This window comes from Leptodactylus fuscus, chromosome 4 (genome assembly GCF_031893055.1).
Source record: "Leptodactylus fuscus isolate aLepFus1 chromosome 4, aLepFus1.hap2, whole genome shotgun sequence".
NCBI classification, from domain to species: domain Eukaryota; kingdom Metazoa; phylum Chordata; class Amphibia; order Anura; family Leptodactylidae; genus Leptodactylus; species Leptodactylus fuscus.
Genome location: NC_134268.1, coordinates 135371762 through 135395655, shown reverse-complemented (window position 1 = coordinate 135395655; position 23894 = coordinate 135371762). Strand labels below are relative to the sequence as shown.

The 23894-nt window shown below is 42.3% G+C and overlaps 1 protein-coding gene across 4 annotated transcripts in view; it reads right to left on the bottom strand.

The window, feature by feature from the left end:
* SLC12A7 (solute carrier family 12 member 7) overlaps window positions 1-23894 on the bottom strand; it is a 143726-nt gene that overhangs the window by 75956 nt on the left and 43876 nt on the right. The window contains exon 1 of one of the 4 annotated variants that reach the window (XM_075271088.1): window positions 8188-8404. The exons of the other annotated variants lie outside the window; for them this stretch is intronic. Within the exon in view, the coding sequence (XP_075127189.1) occupies window positions 8188-8227 (40 nt within the window). The 5' untranslated portion in view covers window positions 8228-8404. Of the gene's footprint in view, window positions 1-8187; window positions 8405-23894 lie in introns of those variants that run through there. 4 annotated transcript variants of the gene reach the window in all.

Genomic DNA, 23894 nt, shown 5'->3' with positions numbered 1-23894 from the left:
AAGTACACCCAAGGGAGTGTCAGAAATACCCAACGCTCATTAGACAGGTCTCTGTATTGCCACAGCACCCAGGAAAGCCAAACTAAAAACATGCAATTTAAAAACACAGTGCTAGATATACAAACCACAGGTAATACACACTCTTTCAGAAGTCAGACTGACTATACATAACGTAACTAGTGAAATATTCTTTATCCAGTAGAGTTAAGAGAGCTGGAATAATATAGCATTAAAGTGTTAATCAACAACAGCAAATAAATCTCATGGTAGTCATGAGCTACCAATATTATATGGCAACCTTTGCAGAACTACAAGCCTTGTCCAGTAGAAATGGATTTTACATGCTCTCTGAAACGTGTGTACAAATTCATGATTGTCCTACCGATCACATAAACCAATAACTTAGCTTTACACTTTATGAATTGATTAATGACTCAATGGACATTTCCCAAGAAGAGATTATTACGCTTCAAGTTCAGGGCTCGTTCACATCTGCGCCCAGGAGTCTGTTTTCTACACAAAACAGAGCAAGAGACGGAAAGCTGCAGGACTTCATTTGAATGGGTTTGAAAGGTGTCCAGCCGTGAGCGCCGGTGAGCGTTTTATGCTCTCCGCGGAGAAACCGTTTTTTTTTTAAACGGACACAGAGTTAGACATGCAGTACTCTGTGTCCGGTTTAAAAGAAAAAACAGCTTTGTCGCAGAGAGCATAAAACGCTCACCGGCGCTCATTGCCAGATTCCGCATGACAGGTTTCCGTCTTTTGTCTGCAGAAGACGGAAACCTGAGAACGGACTGCCGAACGCTAGTGAGAACCCAGCGTCAGACAACAAAAATGGCAATGGCCACAAACAAAGTTGTCTTTTGGTAAACAATGTTGCAGCCAAACCTCCTGTGAACTAATTTATTTCTAAGGGTGCATTCACACTACGCAAACACCAGCGTGTATCACAGCCGTACACCCCGGCGCTACAGCAGGGCTGCCGAACACTTGTGTGAATGCACCCTAAGAGTGGTAGTCCTTCTAAAGAATACTAAGGGGCATGTAGGAAAGATTTTTGCCAACTCTGCATCTCTTTCTATAGTACCCCAACTTTAATAAATGGTCGAAAATATAATATTCGCATGAGATTTTACTTAAATAAAAAAACTGCCCTACTTTTATCATTCCTATCTACAGACCGCGATTTATATAAAAGTTCCCTTTGGGTTATAGCAGACGCCTTCTTTTAAACTTCTCAAGACAACTCTTAGGGTAGCCTATTTGCAAAAGTCTCTTTTCTAAGTTATCATCCTGTTGATGGAAGACCACTCCATAACTATTAATACGCCTCAAGCGAAGAATCTAACCAAATAGAACTGTAGTCTTCATATAGCTAGGACGTAAGCCATCATAATCAAACCTTTAGTTGTGATGGAGTCACCACCAACACCACCACGATGTCCAAAAAATCTAAGCTATCTTTTCCAAAAACCAGTGTAAATTGCATCTTCATTTTTTCACCTTCATTTAGATATTCAATTTCTCTCTAATTCCACCCCATTCTGAATTTTTTTCCAGCTTTCTAGTACATTGTTAGGATTATTAAATGGCACCTTTCGAAGTACAATTTGCCACTCAAAAATTAAGCCATCAAACAAGGGGTAAAGTGAAAATAAAAATTATTAAAAATGGCTGCAGTGAAAAAGGGTTAATAAAAATTAATGATGCAGTCCAATTCAAGAAATGGGAAGTCATTGTGATATAAATGGAAGATTATATTATATGTTCCTTTATCAGAACACTACTGAAAAACTGTTCGTAAGATTAAGAAAATAAAGACAATTGTGGGGTAGGCTTAACATTCCAGAAGACACAAAGGTTATAAATAGCAAAGCTAATAGGCAAGTTATGAAAGACCATTTTAATGCCGTTAAATGAATTTTCCATTTTCTAGTATTGATGACCATTCCTTAGGATAGACCATCAATATAAGATCTGCTGGGGTCCTACACATGGGACCCCCACACATCACCTGTAGCAAGCTATCACAGCTACTAGTACTCCTTTACATTCCAAGAGGGTGGGATTCTCCATTTAACTGACATTTGAATCTCAGAGTATTGAGTAATATGAGAATTTAAAAAAAGTGTATAAAGCATTATTTTAAATTCGATAAAAAAAAAAAACCCTTAAGGAGAGTTTAGCAAAGAGTCAAAAAGACTATAGGAAAATAGACTCCAAGAGATTAAAACACTGTCTCTGAATAAAAGCTCTCCATTATCATTAAAATCTTTAAAAAAAATAAAGATAGCGTTAGCTAGGAAGTAAAATTCTGGTGGATAGGAATGGAAAGGAAAAAAAAAAAATTGTATAAATGATATACATGCAACAGGAGGACAAAAAGTCTACAAGCCTCAAGCGATATATGATAACTTTGCTTCCTTATATTATAAACTATATAACATTATGGAAAACGAAAACATACAATTACAGATAACTACAACTACGGATAGGTCATCAATATTATATCTGTTGGACTCCAACACCCTGGACTCTCAAAGATCCACAGCTCTGAGACGTGGGAGGTTCTGATAATAGATGTAAGTCTTAGGTAATTGATTGAACGGAGAGCACAGGTTGGGCGATAGAGATGAGGGAGGAAATGTATGGAGGTGCAGCATTATGGAGAGCCTTGTGGATGAGAGTGATAAGTTTATATTGTATTCTGTAATAAATAGGCAGCCAATGTAGTGACTGACACAGACCAGAGGCATCGCTGTAGCATCTAGACCAGTGATGGCGAACCTATGGCACGCGTGCCAGAGAGGGCACGCAGAGCCCTTTATGCTGGCACGCATGAGGTCACCTCGATCGCTCAGTAACGGGGGAATCCGGTACAGGATTCCCCATTAGTGAGTGATCGCCGTTTTCAGCTGGTTGTGCAAATGCATATCCAACTGAAAGCTTGTCAGTGTAGGCTGCGCATACCGCACGGCCTACACTGACTATACAGAGTGTGACCTCTGCACCAGCGCAAGCGTGATGATGCAAGTCATCAGCGCCCGCAGTGAATAGGAGAGAGGACGCCCAGCAGCCCTTCAGGTAAGTGTACTTGTGTGTGTACAGTCTGGGGAGGGGGCTAATGTGGACCATTTCATGCCTGTGCTGAGAGGGAGCTGCTGTTGACCATTTTATACTGTGTGGAGAGGGGGCTACTGTGGAATATTTCATGCTGTGTGGGAGGGGGATACTATGGACCATTTCATGCTATGTGGGAGGGGGCTACAATGGACCATTTCATGCTGTGTGGGCCATTTCATGCTGTGTGGGGAGGGGGCTACTGTGGACCATTTCATGCTGTGTGGGGAGGGGGCTACTGTGGAGTATACAGATATAATCCTTTGGGGGGGGGGCCACTGCGGGGAAGACGGTACTGTGTAAAGATCTTTACCTTTCAGTACAAGCTCTGTAAAGCCCCATTCACACGACTGTAATTTGTGGGCCCGCAATTGTGGATCCAAAGAGTTTTCAGGTTAAATTGCCATGTTGGCACTCCGCGATAGTTTATTGGGTTTTGGGTTACAGTTTGGACACACTGACTCAAAAAGGTTCGCTATCACTGATCTAGACTGATAGAAGAGCCAGGCCTCTGCATTCAGAATAGAATATAGAGAGTTTAGCAAGGGGAAGACAGATTAGAAGGGAGTTGCAGTAGTGAAGGCGAGAGTGAATAATCTCCACAATAAATGTCTCTGGAGAGGTTTTTGAGGTGGAGATGACATGGCCATGCGAGTGATTGGATACCGGGGGTGTGGGGGTGTGTGAAGGAAAGGCCTGAGTCAAACAACCCCGATGCAGCAGGCATACTGCCTAGGAGCTATAGTAAGGCCAGAGACTGCAATGGATATATCAGGGACACCTCTATTAGATAGTGGAAACAGCAGTAGTAGGTCTATTCTTTGAAGGGTAGAGAGCATTGATGGTGAGAGACAGAAGGTTGTGATCAGAGAGCAGCAGAGAAGAGTTCGTAAATTTAGAAGGAGTCGTAAGCCAAATGTAGAACAGAGTCTCACACGGAGACTCAAATGCTAGTGTGAACCTAGCATAAGTCATTTGAGAGGAGTTGCACATTTTTTTAAGTTTTCCATTCACTTGTAAACAGTTCAAGAAATACCCTAGCAGAAGACAGCCTCAGAATTTTCTAGAGTTCCTATCCAAGTGAATAGAGAGCTTGCACAGCCCCTCTCAATTCAGTGGCAGATGCAAACTGCCCTCGAGATGGCATGCGCCATAAAGGCCTGGGCATCTATGGATACAGCCACAAATGTCAAGTTTTCATTTGAATAACTTATTGTTGCCTTTTTTTTTCAAAATTGTCAAGTCAAAAAAAAATTGTTTTCATTTTCTGCCAGTATTTGAGTCATAAAAATGGAGGGTCATCTGGAATTTTTTCTAGGATTGTACAGTTTCCAAATATGCCTCGGTTAATCAGACACTTACTTTCATATAAATCGCTGTTTTATTCATATGCAATTAAGGGGAATCAATATTTTGATTTTGGTCTCTGTTCTAGATATACAGTTAATCTAAGGCTTGCCCAAAGCACATTTCCTTCATTTGCATAAGAAAACAGCAATTTAGATGAAAATAGGACTCAGAGATATATTTGGAATTTGTAGAATCACCTATAGAAGCGCCAATATGGAACATTATACAGTACGGAGGGGCCACTCTGGAACATTACAGTGCATGGAGGGCCGCTATAGAACATTATACTACGTGGTGGGATGATATTGGACATTATTCTGTGTGGACGCCGCTATGGTACATTATTCTGTCAATGGGGTCTTTGTCATGAATGGAGAAGGCGGGTTTGAGGTTTATGATACCCTTAATCCACCCTGGTGATAGCTAATGAATGATGTTAATAATTAATTAATAATACATAATGCTCTTTATTTACCAGTGAGTGTGCGGGTCATTTTATTATATGTGGGGAACAAGGTGTGGTTATTATTTTACACGTGGAGGCCATTATTTTACACGTTCGGCAAGGAAGTGTGAGGTCCATTATGCTACGTATGTGGGCACTGGTTGGGCCATTATACTAATATTGTGGGCACTGATGTGGACATTATTATTGAGTGTGGGGGCATTGAGAGGACCATTACAGAATTGTTAACAAAGGCTCCAAAAGAAGCCTTATTTTATTAACACTTGTAAGTGATAGCTATTTTGGGGGTATGTGGTTGGAATGTTTTCTCCCTAAGGGGTGCTACACTTGAAAATGATGAAAACCACTGTACTACATTCTGGTGCAGACAAAGGTGCAACTAAGACGTCTGTTGAATATGAAATGCTGGTCTTCAGAAGTCCCTACATAGTCAAACATTACTGGAAAATAACCATTTGTGTGCAAATAAACACCACACACGATAGATAAATTGAGGGTTTTTTGTTTTCATGGCAATCTGAATTGTCACCACCTCCACCAACTGAAGCTCTTTCCATCCTTGAGTAGACTCTTCTCCACTGATTCCAATGCAATAATTCTCTCTCTAGCCCTAACCGCTCCTGAGCAATCAATGCAGTTTATTTAGTTACCTGGCATGTTAACACATCTCTAATGTCAACTAGGTAATGTCAGGCAGGAACAGACCGTGACTCCATTCAATGGTAGACAATATCAGAGGTCTAATCACACTCCCTTGCCTGCTCCTGCCTGACACCACCGACTCAACTTTAGAGAGTCTAATTAGAACATTAGATATTGAAACTAACTGCACTGATTGCTGAGGAAGAGAAGAGGCTAGAGAAAAATTCCAATTGCACTGGAATCAGTAGTGCAGCACCTATTAAAGGAGCTCAAGCTGGTGGAAGCAGTGAAAAGTTCTCAAAGTCTCCTTGATAAAATAATAAATAAATAAATAAATAAATAATATAGTAAATGAGGTTGGATAAAGACATCAGTCCATCAAGTCCAACCTATAACCCTAAATCCCTACAGTGTGAATGTGCTAAAGTTTTGTTTTCCCTTTTTTCTCAAAGTACTTTAATAAAGTGGTTAGTGGAGTTATTCAATATACTACTGAAAAATCTATTTACCAATACAAAGGGTTCCTTATTTTAGATTCTTAATGTAATGTTAATAAAGTTTGAACTTTGAAGTAAGCTTATTGCTTATCAGTTCAGGAAGGAGTAAATAGGTTATAAATGTCCATTAATGGTTTCGATTTGGAATGCATTATATTTTGTAAAAGTATTCCCTTACTAAACTGATGTGAATAACCCCTGTTATAATGTCAGGTGTCAAAACGGATATATTGTAGATTTTTAAGACTAGCCACAGGACTACAATCTTCAATCAGCTTCATAATACTAGCAAACTCATGACGTTGCAGAAATACCTACACTCACCGGCCACTTTATTAGGTACACCTGTCCAACTGCTCGTTAACACTTAATTTCTAATCAGCCAATCACATGGCGGCAACTCAGTGCATTTAGGCATGTAGACATGGTCAAGACAATCTCCTGCAGTTCAAACCGAGCATCAGTATGGGGAAGAAAGGTGATCTGAGTGCCTTTGAACGTGGCATGGTTGTTGGTGCCAGAAGGGCTGGTCTGAGTATTTCAGAAACTGCTGATCTACTGGGATTTTCACGCACAACCATCTCTAGGGTTTACAGAGAATGGTCCAAAAAAGAAAAAACATCCAGTGAGCGGCAGTTCTGTGGGCGGAAATGCGTTGTTGATGCCAGAGGTCAGAGGAGAATGGCCAGACTGGTTCGAGCTGATAGAAAGGCAACAGTAACTCAAATAGCCACCCGTTACAACCAAGGTAGCCAGAAGAGCATCTCTGAATGCACAGTACGTCGAACTTTGAGGCAGATGGGCTACAGCAGCAGAAGACCACACCGGGTGCCACTCCTTTCAGCTAAGAACAGGAAACTGAGGCTACAATTTGCACAAGCTCATTGAAATTGGACAATTGAAGATTGGAAAAACGTTGCCTGGTCTGATGAGTCTCGATTTCTGCTGCGACATTCGGATGGTAGGGTCAGAATTTGGCGTCAACAACATGAAAGCATGGATCCATCCTGTCTTGTATCAACGGTTCAGGCTGGTGGTGGTGATGTCATGGTGTGGGGAATATTTTCTTGGCACTCTTTGGGCCCCTTGGTACCAATTGAGCATCGTTGCAACGCCAAAGCCTACCTGAGTATTGTTGCTGACCATGTCCACCCCTTTATGACCACAATGTACCCAACATCTGATGGCTACTTTCAGCAGGATAATGCGCCATGTCATGAAGCTGGAATCATCTCAGACTGGTTTCTTGAACATGACAATGAGTTCACTGTACTCCAATGGCCTCCACAGTCACCAGATCTCAATCCAATAGAGCATCTTTGGGATGTGGTGGAACGGGAGATTCGCATCATGGATGTGCAGCCGACAAATCTGCGGCAACTGTGTGATGCCATCATGTCAATATGGACCAAAATCTCTGAGGAATGCTTCCAGCACCTTGTTGAATCTATGCCACGAAGAATTGAGGCAGTTCTGAAGGCAAAAGGGGGTCCAACCCGTTACTAGCATGGTGTACCTAATAAAGTGGCCGGTGAGTGTATATATCAAAGAAGCACTCATTTCAGAAAATGAATTATGCAATCTTCAAAACGAAGGTTTTTTTTAAATGAATATTTTGAACTTCAAAAATACTGTACTTTCCTCCACAGAAGAGCAATAAAGCCATGCACATTTTATGAGCGGATACATATAAATACACTGTATAATCTTGCATAAATGTATATTACTATTAATATATTCCTTAAGAACCATAGTTCAGTATTAAAATGGTACCAATGACAGTTATTAATATGGTTTCTCCTGTATAGCTTGCCATTAAACACACACAGGCAGAGAAAAACTAAAGCCATATGTCTAATCCCTTTACGTAACAGATGACCAGCTCTGAACTCATGCAACCATCTAGTCAAATTACTGAAATTAAATTGCTTAAGCCGACATTCTATTAAAAAAAACACAAAATGAAAAAACAACCTCATCATAAAGTTTTGTCCTATGCAAATATGAATTATAAAGAAGCTGTCATAGAAAGATAACCGGCATGGATCTTGCTTGAAAGAATAAAAACATAGTAAGACACACTAGCAGAAAAACACGAGTGTGTGAACTTACCAGTGGTAGGACCACCGTCTGTGTAATCCAATATGTTCATCGTGCAGGTTTCTACAATGGGTAGATCACCAGGTAATAAACTGACAAGAAAGCAAGCTGCCGATTCCCACTAACGCCTGTTTCTCAGTAGCAACCAAACTACTCTAAGGCAAATCATCAGGCTTCCCAGGGTTTACACTGCACCTATGACACAAAGCCGAGCAGCACAGCAACAGCAATACACTCTGACAGGTTTAAGCCGAAGGATCTTTACCACTGATAAACAGTGCATGGTCTGAAGGGAGGAAAAACTGCTAGAACCAGGCATCTTGGATTGAGGATTTCCATAAACCAACTGATCAGAAAAATAGATATTAAATATTATATGCTGCAATCCCTCAAAGGCTTTAACCATTTTGCTGCCAGGCGTTTTGGGATATTTTGCACCTCTGGTAGCCAGTTCAATTTTCACAGTTTTGAGATGGAGAAAAAAAAAATCCCCCAAAAAACTTGCAGCAATTAAAAAACAAAAACAAACAAAAAAAATAATAAATAACCCCACCTCCCCCTATACCTACATATTTTCTAAAATTAAACACCTGCAGCATTGTCAGTAAGGCACTTGGCACTGTATACAAACAGGCACCTTCATGCAATTTTGATTTAAAATTAGTGTCGTACTGGGACTAGGGCCCACTAGTGGAATTGTTTCTAGGGACCAACCACCAGGACCCCTACAGATCAGGTGTACCAACGCAGCGTAGCTTCAGGTAATAACAATACCATGCTGCTCACCCGAAATAAGATCTAAACCCACCTTTACACTATGTATGGTAAGCAAGCAGTGTGGCTCTTGGAATTGTTAATATTAACATGGCCCATACACCTATAGTACCCACAACTGGGGATATCAAGAGTAGCAGTGCAGTGCCCAGCATGGAAACAACACAGAGCTGCATGTGGTGGGAACCATCTGATCTTCAGGGTGCTAACAGAGATCTAAGATCAGTGGGGGTCTAAGATCCAGGGCTCCTGCTGATCAACTGTTTGAAGGGACAGTGGTGCTTTTGCGACTGCCCTCTCCCCTTCGCTATTTTACATTGCACAGATTTGTTTTATGACCATACAATGTAATCACAGCCTGTGGTAATACCACGTCAGCTATAAATAGATGGAGTGTGATGTAAATTAATGAAGAGGCCCCCACAAGGTAATTGCTTCACTGCAGCCCCCACACAATATAATATGCTCCATAGTAGCCCCACACAGCATGATATTCTGTACACTAGCCCCCCCCCCGCACCCCCACACAGTATAATATGCTACACCTGCTATGCCCCCTGCTCTTCTCTCTCTAGACTACCCCCATTGGACAAACCATCACCAGATTTGGCTTCCAGTACCATCTTTATGCTGATACCCAATTATATACGTCATCCCGTGACACCACCCCTGCAATAATACAAAACAGCAGTGACAAATATCAAGTCTTCGCTTTTACAGAAACTGTATATTTTGTGTATTGTATGTAAACCCCCAAATGTAAAGCACCATGGAATTAATGGTGCTATATAAATACCGTATTTTTCGGACTATAAGACGCACCCAGGTTTTAGAGGAGAAAAATAGGGGGAAAAAATTTTCAGGCAAAAAATGGTAAAATATTTAATATATGGGAGTTGTAGTTTTGGAACAGCTGCAAGGCCACATTGACAGGTGACCTTGCAGCTGTACGGGGATGTATAGGGCGTTTTTTTTGTGGGGCCAGGTGTACTTTTTAGATATACCATTTTGGGAAATGTTTATTGCTTAGATCACCTTTTATTTAATTCAGAGGCAAAACAGAGAGAAAAACCCGGCGGTTTAGCACTTTTGATTTTGACGTTCACTGTACATAAAAATATTAGTAGACAGGGCATTTTCAGACACAGGGATACCTAATGTGTATGTTTCACAGTAATGTTATACTTTTATATGTATTCTAGGGAAAGGAGGTGAACTTTTATTTATTTTTTATTATATTTTTTTTTTTGTTGTTTTGGTGTTTGTTTGTTTTTTACTATTTTATTATCCCCCGCCTAGGGGGCTTGAACCTGCAATCATTTGATTGCAAGTCCCATAGACGGCAATACAAGTGTATTGCCGTCTATGGGAGATTCTATACATTACTATCGCGGAGGGTCATAGACCAGCCGCGATAGTAATATATATCTATGACAGGCCTGGGAGCCTTCATTAGCTCCCGGCTGTCATCGGAACAGGTCGGCTCCTGCGGCCTCGCCGTGCAGGAGCCGGCCTGCATCACTAAAGGTATGGGGCCGGTAGGGACCGGCCCCGGGGCTAACTAACTGCCGGGACCTGCGGATGAGGAGCGGATTTGCAGCATGGCCGCGCTACTGCCACCGCTGGTTTTCTTCAGCGGCAGGAGCGTGGCAATCTGCAGGCCCCGGCAGCTAAGACAGTCCCCGGCATCTGCTGTAATAGACCGGCGGATGCCGGGGAGTGTCCTAGCTGCCGGGGCCTGCAGTATTGTCACGCTCCTGCCGCTGAAGAAAACCAGCGGTGGCAGTAGCGCGGCAATCTGCAGGCCCGGGCAGCTAAGACACTCCCCGGCATCCGCCGGTCTATTACAGCAGATGCCGGGGACTGTCTTAGCTGCCGGGGCCTGCAGATTGCCGCGCTACTGCCGCTGAAGAAAACCAGCGGTGGCAGTAGCGCGGCCATGCTGCAAACCCACATTCAGACTATAAGACGCACCCTCATTTTCCTCCGAAATTTGGGGGAAAAAAAGTGCGTCTTATAGTCCGAAAAATACGGTAAATGGTCTCTGACACCCCCCCCCCCCCCCCTCACTTTCTTAGTTTTTCTATTTGTGCTTCGTATTCATCACTGGGATGATTCAGTGATATTTGCCTGGTTACTTTTTGCCATATGTTCCCGTTCCTTCTCTCTGTTTGTCCCTTGTTTCTTTGATGTTTTGTAAATTTAAAGAGTTTTTTCAATAAAAATTATGGTAAAAAAAAAAAAAAAAAAAAAAAAAGAAGAGAGATTCCCTATCTTGCTGCGGATTCCGCAGCTGATTCTGCCGCAGTGTCCGTGGCTCGAGACAAGCTACTTTTTAGGCCCATTAATTCGAGCCTAATCAAGAGCGGGATGCCGCAACGAAATGTTGATGCCGCGTAAACATTACATGCGGCTAGCCGCGTGTAAAGTTCACATGGCAGAAAAGGTTTCTGAGACCTTTTCCTGCCTGTGAACATACCCTTATACTTACCTCAACTTTTCTGGGCATCCTTGCTCCATCCGGCTGTCTTCAGCATCCTCTTCAGTCCTCTTCTACCTGTGACTAAGATCATGCACATCAGACATCACTGCTGGGGGCCTGTGATTGGGACACAGCAGTCACGTGGGGGCACACCTCACATGACAACACAGGGGAGGCGATTAAATGTAATACGGTAAATACTTATACTCACCTCTCCTGGAACTTTATGGCTCTCTGCATCATCTTTAGGATTCAATCACAGGCTGGAAGAGCCCTCCAGTCCCCAGAGAAAAGTATAAGTATTTGCTATATTTAATCAACTCATCTGGGCAGGCTATTATTGGAAAGGGGCCCACAATGTGCTGACCTCACATAATGCCGGGTCCCTTTTAATTAACACTTAGTATGGTGGTAGAAGAACCAGGCTTTCCACGATTACTACCACAGTGCTGGCCATCTCCAGTAGGCCCCATACCATTCTGGGCCAGCCACATCTCCTGTGACCACAATTGTTAAGTCACCTGTTACTAGACTGTCAGTGCCCATTTCACAAAAAATAAATAATAATAATTAAACACACCTTCGGGGTCTGGTAGGCCCCACCAGGGAATTCACTGGACCCCAATGGGCCAGCCCAAGCCGGTTTATAAAACAAATATACAAATAAATTTATATTTGTTGCTTAAAGTGTTAACCAAACAAAAAGTTGTATGCACCACACCTCCTAAAAATAAAAGTTCAACATGTGCAGAGTTCATCATATCACTTAAACGTACATGAACATGTATGCAGATATCTTGATAAAATCCCCAGAACTGGAAAAATCTGCTTTGAAGAAGCTTGAAATGTTAAAAAAAATATATTATAAAATGGAGGGGATTACACACCATGAAAAGCAAGTGCACCTGAGTGTTACATTGGTCTCACTGGGTTACTGATAGCCATGTTCACCTTCATGTAACTTTGTAACACTTTAAAAAAGAAAAAAAAAAAAAAAAACAAATAAAATACAGAAGACAAGGAATATTTTGTGGTCATTCACATATGTTAAAAATCTATACTGCACATATGGAGATTAGGTATGAACAGGATAGGGACAGTGTCAAACGTAAAATTTATTGATGGCTTTGTGTTTCGCAAATGTTTGGTGCAACTCTTTCGGCATTGCAAACTGGAGTATGGTAAAGGTTTGGGTCATAGTGTCAAACTTGCTGATTATATTCAGAGAGGTATTACAGAATAACACCCCTCTGATTAGGCTCAGGATGGGCATTACGTTATTCCTCTATATAATAATCAGAGTGCAAAAGTATAGTATGCTCTCTGATTGAAAGGAGAGGGCATAACAGACAGAAGTCCTCAATAACCCTTTCCCTTGAGTCAGATACAGGTCATGCAGAGACAATGATAATTTATCATAGTCTCTGCAGTCTGCAGCTCTGCCCTCTCTTCCTTCACTCTGCTCAGAGATGCTGCCTGAGGCTGGAAGGGAGAGGACACTTTAGAGCCCATATTTCAACAGTTTAGGGCTATAAACAAAATTAATTCATTTTTGAAGATTAAAATCTCACCTTTAAAATGGTACTAAGATTATTATGATGGCCCTTACAGATTCAGAGCGATTTGTTCTCAAAAATGCTGGTGGAAATTGAGATCTGCAGATATGAGACCTGCAGATCTCCATTCCTAACCGCGTTTTCAATAGCCCTTAGAAAATTGTTCCAGATAGTTATGATAAGGACGTTCTCATCTTTAAAATGAATCCAAGATTTTCTTGATAGCTGTAAAAGATCCCCAGAAATTGGCATTAGTAGCAAAGATATTCTACATATATTCTTGACTACTGAAGTGCCACCCGGTCATGACATAGGACATACATTCGTAGCAGGGAAAGAGTTAAGTAACTTCAATAAAAGGCATTTAGCCTGCAAGTCTGACTTTTTAGTCAGGAGAGAGTTTGCTGCATTGAAAGTAAAGGAGCCGAATAATTTTGCACGCTCAATTTTTCAGTTTTTTGTTAAAAAAAAGTTTAAAATATCCAATAATTTTTGTTCCACTTCACAATTGTGTTCCGCTTGTTGATTCTTCCCCCCAAAAATTTAGATTTTATATCTTTATGTTTGAAGCCTGAAATGTGGCAAAAGGTTGAGAAGTTCATATTTTACAGTTTTTCTGCATTTCTTATGAGGGTTACGCAAAGGTTTTTCCACCACAGGACACTGAGACTTAATGGGGTTGTCCAATACTCACAATTAATAACCTGTCAGGTGTGACTGTCCTAGCATGTGACGTGGGTTAATTAAAGGGGCTCTATCACTGGGAAAAATAATTTTTATCTAATCACATGCTTGCATAGACTTTAGAAATGCTACTTCACACCTACCTTTAGTATGTAGATTGCCTCAGTGGTTTCTGAATAAGTCCGTTTTTATTAATATGCTAATGAGCTTTCAGCCAGCTCAGGAAGTTCCCAGCAGCCTCCTCTCTCCTATTATCTCCTATGTGTGTGAGGCAAACAGGAATCTGAGTCATCAGCAGCAGCCTTCCATAGGAAACAACAAGAGAGGAGTGCACGATGTATCGTGCAACAGTCTAATTAGCATATGAATAAAAACGGAAATATTCAGAAACCACTGAGGCAATCTATATACTAAAGGTAAGTGTTGAATAGACTTTCTAAAGGCTATGCAAGGATGTGATTAGTTAAAAATGACTTTTCCCAGTGATAGAGCCCCTTTAATTCTACTTGCTCAATCATGCAGTTGCCTTTTACTCAGGCTGAAAACAGAGCAGAAGATGCACCCCAACACAGGATGCCACCACTACTGAATTGGGACTAGGTAACAACCCCACTCATATATGCAAACATCTCTAACAGTGGGATGCAAGCACTTTAACAAATTAATGAGTTCCTAAAACATAGACAAATTTAATGATTTCATACCCAAGAGGTTCAGTGTTGATATACCTGAAAAAACAAAACATACCAGTCCCTAATACTCTGGCGTTCTCCCAGGGCAGTCTGGTCAACCGCCTTCTTCTTCCTGAATTTCTTGCCGACTGTGATATTCCAAATTCCTGAAACAAATCAGTAGCCTCAGGAAAGGAGCCAGGCAGTCACAGGTAGGGATGTCTCTGGTAACTTCTTGAGGCCGCTGATTGGTCTTAGCTGTCACGTGGGCAGAGACAATAACGTAGCTGCAGGACCAGACAATGTGGGGCACTGCTGGACCACCGGGAACAGGAGAGTATGGTTTTCTTTACATTTCACCTCCCCTGGCCTAAGTAACAGATAACATTTTAAGCCGGACAACCCCTTTAAAGACCTATGGTAAGCAAAGTCTTGGACAACTTTACTGAGTGAGCTTATTTACATTGCTAAAATAGTAGGTGCATAAACTTTTGTCTCTCCCATTCAAATCAATGGACGGTCCTCGAATTTTGGCAACAAATCTTTTGGTGTTGTAGAAAGGAAAAGTGACAATGGTAATGACTTGATGTAGTATTGTCTAATAGTATAAACTATTTCCAACATCGGAAAAATTGAAAGAAGAAGGAGGAGAAGAAGACCACCACAACAACAAACACACACACCAAAACTGGATACACCTTTCTTTTTACTAGGGTTTACTTAAAATAAATAAACAAACATCAATGCAGAGTTTGATTCCATTCACTTTACAGACCTCATTTTGTTAGGGAGGATTTAGTTATCAAGTCCGTATACTAAAACCTTTATTAATGGCTTTGGGATTTTCCACGTTTCACATTCATTCAATGACCCATTTTCTCATTCTTACACAATAAAAAGACCCGAAAATAAATGGTAAAACGTGCATTCATTCTATTAATGTCCTAAAATAAATTGTTTACGTTCTTAAACTGCATAACCTGCGCAGCAGATTTTCCCTTTAGGGCAAGTCATATTTTTCAGACTGAGTTGATTTTGATATCCAGGCTTTTGTTTGGTGTATTCCACTTTTCAGCTGCATTGTGTAAATACCGGCAAAATGCACCTCAAGTAGAGGAAAAGAAATGTGTATGTAGAGATGTGTTTTAACCATTTATTTCAATTGGAAGTCATTTCTAGTTGACTTTGATACATCCAATGATGAGAAAAGAGCAATTTACACCTCAAAATACACTAGAAAAATTGCTGTATGAATATACCTTTAGGCATTTTTTTTATAAAGCTGCATTTGTTTGACACCTAGCTAAGTAACTGTCTATTCATTAACTGGAATGTCTTTGTTGCAGAAAGACAAGTAGAAAAGCAAGATTAACCACTCAAGGATTGCTTTGCGATGGCTGGGGGATAAGGGAAATATACAGGTATATTTACACAACCATTATGGACACTTTGCTGCCCTGAGACACTGTCAACAATTTCCACAAATATAATAGGAAGAATAGAACTGCATGCAGAACCATCCCCCTCCATGTCAAAGAAAAGAACCAGCGATGGGCCATCAATATTAATTCTTCCAGACTTGCGCTATAGTAGTATGGCGCTGCCAGGAAGGACATTACACAAACCGCTGTACTAGTACGGTGAAAACATAGTGCACACACAGAAATAATGGAATAATAAATGCATGTTAGGTAGAAAGAGGTAGAAGTGCTTATATAGTGGGTCAATCATTTTTATGAAAAAAGATTACTTTAACCCCTTCCTGCTGCAGCCATTTTTCGGGGGGGGGGGGGGGGGGTTTCCCTACCTGCCTTCCAAAAACTATAACATTTTATTTCTCAAGATCTCAGGAATTCGAGTCCCCACTGTGTAGAGCAGGAGAGACCTGGCAGATATGGCAGCCACCATATTTAGGGATTGGATATTCACCAGACTATTACAGAAGATGTCGGGAAGGGGTTAATTACACAAATAAATAAAAGCTGTATAAACCAGTCACCGGCCACCGTTTTTGTGTGTGCACATCCAAAGTGCCTGGGCACAGGGCTGCCATCAGGATTCGTCCTAGGGCCCGCACATCTTACATATACTGCCCCCAGTGGCCCTCACACACAGTATAATGTGCTCCAGACATTGCGGCAGCAGACTTGGCTGAATCACATCTGTGTTCTGTAAATCCGTTCGAAAACAGTATTCGAAGTCTTCCAAAAACTGATTGCAAACTGTGTGGATTAAAACCCATTGATTTTAATGGGTTTTAAAAGTAATCCACATGTATCAGTAGAACTCGCAGAAAAGTAGAACTCTGTACTAAAATTAAGGATTCCAGATGGACAGCAACCAATTTTTCTTTTTTTAATTTACATTGAGGTGTATGGAAAACAGATTACAAACTGATAGTAATCAGTTTGTTGTGTGTGTATGCTTAGAATGAAGAGGTGGGGAACACACACATGAAACTGCAGAGCTGCAGAGTTCTAGAAAACCCACATCGACTCTGCAATGTAAGTAAGACGGCATTCACACTTGCGCCACTTTCTGCGCCGGGGTTTGCATCCTAAACCCCAGGGAAACTGGACAACTGGATAGGGGACAGCATGCCAGCTTTAAAGAGGACCTTTCATCAGATCGGGCACAGGCAGTTTTATATACTGCTGGAAAGCTGACAGTGCGCTGAATTCAGCGCACTGTCGGCTTTCCCGATCTGTGCCCAGGGTAAAGCGCTATCTGTCCCGGTACCGTAGCGCTTTATAGTCAGAAGGGCGTTTCTGACACTTAGCCAGGGACATCCTTCTGCCCAGCAGCGCCTATTGCGCTGTACTGTGGAGCGGGGAGGAACGCCCCCTCCCTCGGCTCACACAGCTCGTCCATAGACTAGTATTATCAGGAGCGGGAGGGGGGAGTTCCTCCCCACTCCACAGTACAGCACGATAGGCACTGCTGGGCAGAAGGGCATCCCTGGCTAAGTCTCAGAAACGCCCTTCTGACTGTAAAGCGCTACGGTCCCGGGACAGACCGGGAATTCAGCGCACTGTCAGCTTTCCAGCAGTATATAAAACTGCCTGTGCCCGATCTGATGAAAGGTCCTCTTTAAAGCCCATTCGTCTGAATAGGTTTTTAAAGGTAACCGCTGGTGTCCGTATGTGACCTCTCCACCTGGAAAAACTTTTTTTTTTTATTTATATATATAACACTCCCAATGAATTTTTTTTTTCTTCAAGCATAGCCAATGACATTATCAAAAGAATTTTAGATTTTTTGATTTGTGAATTGCATTATGGCAAGTGTTTGCTTTAAACCAGGAACTATACAAAATGGTTCAGGCCTGGAGAAAACTCAGCCATATACAGGAGCCAGTACCAAAAGATTTGTGAACGTAGGGAATTAAAAGAAAACTACTTATTTCTGATTAAGACAAACATAGTTAAAATAATACAGCTGCTTGTCTAATCCTCTCATTTGGCATGAATGAACTTAATATTACAAAAAAATCCTAGTTCATTTATGTATGCCAAAAAGCCTGAAGGGAATTCGCATACCAGCAAATTCATGCAGCTAACAGAAGCTATGAGGTGTAAAGTGCTTGAATAAAAGGATTAAATCATTCTGATTTTAATAAAAATGGCATAACCAAGAACAATACAAACAATTCTCAGGATGTTATCTGATCAACAAATCAGGGTTCACCGAGTATATACACTCACCGGCCACTTTATTAGGTACACCATGCTAGTAACGGGTTGGACCCCCTTTTGCCTTCAGAACTGCCTCAATTCTTCGTGGCATAGATTCAACAAGGTGCTGGAAGCATTCCTCAGAGATTTTGGTCCATATTGACATGATGACATCACACAGTTGCCGCAGATTTGTCGGCTGCACATCCATGATGCGAATCTCCCGTTCCACCACATCCCAAAGATGCTCTATTGGATTGAGATCTGGTGACTGTGGAGGCCATTGGAGTACAGTGAACTCATTGTCATGTTCAAGAAACCAGTCTGAGATGATTACAGCTTTATGACATGGCGCACTATCCTGCTGAAAGTAGCCATCAGATGTTGGGTACATTGTGGTCATAAAGGGATGGACATGGTCAGCAAGAATACTCAGGTAGGCTTTGGCGTTGCAACGATGCTCAATTGGTACCAAGGGGCCCAAAGAGTGCCAAGAAAATATTCCCCACACCATGACACCACCACCACCAGCCTGAACAGTTGATACAAGGCAGGATGGATCCATGCTTTCATGTTGTTGACGCCAAATTCTGACCCTACCATCCGAATGTCGCAGCAGAAATCGAGACTCATCAGACCAGGCAACGTTTTTCCAATCTTCAATTGTCCAATTTTGATGAGCTTGTGCAAATTGTAGCCTCAGTTTCCTGTTCTTAGCTGAAAGGAGTGGCACCCGGTGTGGTCTTCTGCTGCTGTAGCCCATCTGCCTCAAAGTTCGACGTACTGTGCGTTCAGAGATGCTCTTCTGGCTACCTTGGTTGTAACGGGTGGCTATTTGAGTCACTGTTGCCTTTCTATCAGCTCGAACCAGTCTGGCCATTCTCCTCTGACCTCTGGCATCAACAACGCATTTCCGCCCACAGAACTGCCGCTCACTGGATGTTTTTTCTTTTTCGGACCATTCTCTGTAAACCCTAGAGATGGTTGTGCGTGAGAATCCCAGTAGATCAGCAGTTTCTGAAATACTCAGACCAGCCCTTCTGGCACCAACAACCATGCCACGTTCAAAGGCACTCAAATCACCTTTCTTCCCCATACTGATGCTCGGTTTGAACTGCAGGAGATTGTCTTGACCATGTCTACATGCCTAAATGCACTGAGTTGCCGCCATGTGATTGGCTGATTAGAAATTAAGTGTTAACGAGCAGTTGGACAGGTGTACCTAATAAAGTGGCCGGTGAGTGTAGATAAAGCATAAAATACTCAATTCCTACACGTCTCTTCTTCAGAAACATGAAAACATGGTATACCGCATTTGTGTGTCCAAGACACACAAGATGGTTGGGACAGTTAGTGGCATAATGTCCCGAGTCCCCACAATAGAGGCACAGATTTTCAGTACGACGTCTCCCTTTCTCTACCGTACTAAGAAGTTTTTGGATTACATCAATCTGCATTGGTTCTGGTAAGGATTCAGTTTTTTACTGCAGGTCCAATTCTGAGTGACTGAAGAAGTAGGTGGCTTTGTTTCCAAATACCCGCACTCTTTTTTCTACGTTCAGTAAGTCTCTGATCAATTCAGATGCACGTTTGTATAAAATCCTCTAGATTATCAGGAGCCTCAACTTTGGCAAGCTCATTCTTTACAAGCTCTGATGACCCTCGTCTAAATTGACCTTTGGGCTGTTAGATCTCATGTGGTGTCAGCAACCCAACGACAAAATACCGCTGTGTATTCAGCAACTGAGCGACATCCTTGTCGAAGGTTATGCAAATTTGGTCTCAGCTGCGGCACAACAATTAGGGTCATCAAAAACTTGATCCATAGCAGTGAATAAGTTATCAAAACCATTGAGGAGGACACAGTTCTTTTCCACATAAGGAGAGGTCCAAGCAAGAGCTTCATCTGTCAGAATATTGATGATAAATTTTTCTTGTCACTAGTAAAAGGAGAAGATTGCATTTGGAAGTATATGCGGCATTGGTTACAATGGTCACAATCCCCACTGAACTTTGAGGTATATGGGTATTTAAATCTGAACCCGAGTTGCGCATTTCCAGGAGTTGTCTTTGTAGTTCAATTATTTCTCGTTGATCAAGCACCAGGGTTTGTAACTTACAAAAATTTTTCTAAGGTAAGTAGAACCAAATTCTTGAAGCTCAGACACTTGCTGCCTCAAGGAGGTCACAACAGACCTCAATTTTTGGGCGAGTTTAGTCTTTAACGGTCCAGGTCTGGCTTGGAGTCTTTTATTCCAACCACTTGCGGTAATTGCAAGGCTGATAACGTAGTCAGGAGGAAGCCAATAGTTGATACACAGGTCAGCATCAGTATTAAAAGCTGGGCAGGGGAGACTAGCTAGATTACAGGCTGTGAGCACAATCTCACAAAGCAGGAAGTGCAAGGCCAGGTTTAAAGAGGATGTTGGAGCACACCAGAGAGGCGGGAACTGTAACTAGAACTAGGAAACTAGGCTTCAGATCAGCACAGGAGCTGTCCAGGAAGCTCAATCAGAAGCAATGTCAGGAAATGAAATTTCACTGAAAAAAAAGAGGTAATGGAGGCTTGGAAAGTACATCCATCAGATGTGGTCAGGAAATCTACAGTATGTGAATTTAAAGAGGACCTTTCATGCCAACAGAATGCTGAATTCAGTGCTCTTGTCTGTTTTCCTGATATGTACTCATGTGATGGAGATATCTGTGTCATTCGTTACAGCACTGATATCTCCCCAATGATAGAAGGGCATTCCTCATTGGTCAGTGTCATCGCTAGGCTGTGAGGAACGCCCTTTCCGGACAGTACTTTCCCATAGACTTTTACTAGGGGGAGGGGTGTTCCTCACAGCTTAGCGTCATGGCTATAGGCCGGCTATAGACGAGTACAGTCAGGGGGCTGCGTTACAGCCCAACGATGATGCTGAACTATGAGGAACACCCCTCTAACAGTGGGGAGAGATCGGTGCCAAAACTAACAGCACCCGTTTCTCCAGCATCGGAACAGAGCACACTGTCGGCTTTCTATAAGTATTGTGAAAAAGTGATGGGTATAGTTAGGGAATACAGGTATGTTCCAGCCAAGCAGCTAAATTGTGAATGGTAAAAACCCACAGCAGGGAGGTCAGCTGACTAACCAAGGCCTGATATTAGGTTGTGTGTAAATACTAGGAGCTGTGGCATTATACTGAAGAGACTGATCTGTGTAGCTGAACCTGCAAAAACCCAGGTAACTGTGCCACCTGTATGAGCAAATAACCAGAGCAAGAGTCTGGCAGCCAGGCTCCTGTATAGTCTGTCTGGGAATGGTTTCTTTTGTAATAGTTAGGGCTCATTCACACAAAGTTTTTTGGCAGCTCATTTTGATGTGGAATTTGCCTCAAAATCCACTGCCAAAAAGAGCTCCCACTGACTTCAATGGGATACACTCGGTTCTTTATTTTCACTACTATCTAGCGGGGAAAAAAAAAAAAAACAACACAAGATGACCCTTCTGTGTGTGTGGATTCTGTGTCTGACTCAGCTGTGGCGTCTGCTTCGAGAGGCTCCCTCCCGATTAGGCCCATTATATGGGCCTAATCCGGAGCGGAATACCGCAACTGGATGCCAGTGCACTGCACCGTGCTAGGCGTGCGGAATGTTCTTACACGGATACTGCGGGTCTGCAAATATAATGGCAGCCACTCTGCTGCAGAGCGGTTGCCATAGCAACTGGGTCTCCACTGTAACTCTTACAGTGGAGATGCCGGAGCTAATGCCTGCAATCTCTGATCGCAGGCATCAAAGCCCTCCCCCCAAAATGTTGCTTGACTCGAGTATAAGCCGAGGGGGGCTTTTTCAGCACAAAAATTGTGCTGAAACACTTGGCTTATACTCGAGTATATACGGTAATAAATATCCACCATATCTCTGCTTTATAACGGGATATTTTTTTAATTGTCCTTTAACTGGTTAAGGACCAGGTCTAAAAAATGCCTTACGGACCAGGCCTCAAATTCAAAATTGACATATGTAACTTTATATGGCAATAACTTTGAGACGCTATAACTTACACCAACATTCCAGGAAGTTTTGGTTGACGATGTGCTGTCCGATGCCTGCACAGCCACATAGGCCATGACCCACCATCTTAGACCATCCTCTGACACCCCCACCCCCAGTGATATTACTGTCCCTGCTGCATAATCAAGAGGCACACAATTCCACCTGCAGGGAGACGTCCTGAACCCATCCCTCAATCTCAGCCCAGAGGAGAGTTTCTGGCTGTAGACACTGTTTCCTGGCCCTCCATCTACTTTTCTGCAGTAACCCCCATACTAGTGCCCTGTGGATAGAGCACCGATCTAGAATGTCAGATCTCAAGGCTACTCTTCAGAACTCTCTACACTCTATTACTCCTACGGGCAATTTTCTCCATTGCAAACGTCTTGGGAAAGTTAGAGACTCTGTTAGCCAACCCCTCTATCAACTCTTCTATTCCAGCCACCCTGGGGAACTCCTACAACACACAACTGCCTCTAAATTAAAGAGCATCAAAGCACTATACCTTTTAGTAGCTAATGACCAACCCTCCTCCCCCATCTCTTGAAATAACACTCACTTTACTAGAAGCTTTGGCGTGTCAGAATAGAGCAGCGTGATCACTTGAGCTCAAAAGTCTACATATTGGGCCTTTCAGGACTCGTTCACATCTGCGCCCGTACCCTGTTCTGCAGGTTTCTGTTTCCTGCACAAAACAGGGGCAGGAGACTGAAACCTGCCGGCATGTTTCAAGCCCATTCATTTGAATGGGCTTGAAAAGTCTCCGGCCGTGAGCGCCGGTGAGCGTTATATGCGCTCCGCTGCAAAACCGTTTCGGACATGCAGTACTCTGTGTCCAGTTTAAAAAAAAAATGGTTTCGCCATGGAGCGCATGAAACGCTCACGGCTGGACTCGGCATGACAGGTTTCGGTCTTCTGCATGCAGAAGATGGAAACCTGAAAACGGAGTTCAGGCGCTGGTGTGAACCCAGCGATAGTAGGAACAAGATCATAAACTCCTTCTATAATGGTATTAAATCTCACTGAGACTCTTAAAGACCTATCCAACGTCGTCTTTGGTAGGGTTCAAACTACTGTTGGATTTCGCTATGAAGGTGGAAAAAAAACAACCCACGGACACCTATCATAATGGTTATAAGTCTGTTACCCATAGACTTCAATGTTAGAAAAAGAAGGATGGGAAGTGTCTGTTATTTTTTTTTTTTTTAACAAACAGAAAAGTCCTGCATGTAGAATTTTTTGGGCCACTGGGGAAAAAAAACAGACTTGGGTGTAAACGGATACTAACAGGCACTAGATAAAATCCCTTTGAAGTTAATGGAAATTTTAACAGACTACTGACGATTCAGCTAGTGTCTGCTTCTAAAAATCTTGTAACGGACAAGAACTACGGACACTTCAGACGGTCACCAACGGTAGTGTGAACGCCCCCTATTGTTGGGAGAGGTTGTGACCAAGCTTGCTCACTTTTACATATCTTCTGGAATTGAACTCAAAATTGTTCACTTCTTGCACGCCGCCTTTACTTTACTCCACGGCTATATCAAATCTAACCTTAACCCTTTCACACTCCTTCTACTTGGGATATACAATATCTCTCCTCAATCTAGGCCTCTTACCTGCCACTTCCTCTAATAGCCCCTATTATACCATCTCTTGCAGAACTTATATCTAAAAGTTCTACTAACTGTATTCGGGAACACGTTAGCCTGCCAGAAAGGCAAACCTAAATTCACAGCCAATGGTCCTCTTGGTTGTCCCATCTCCCTCTTCCCCACTGCTAACAAAATGACTCTGATTTCCTGATCCTGTGTCCCACGACTACTCTTACACTCCTTTT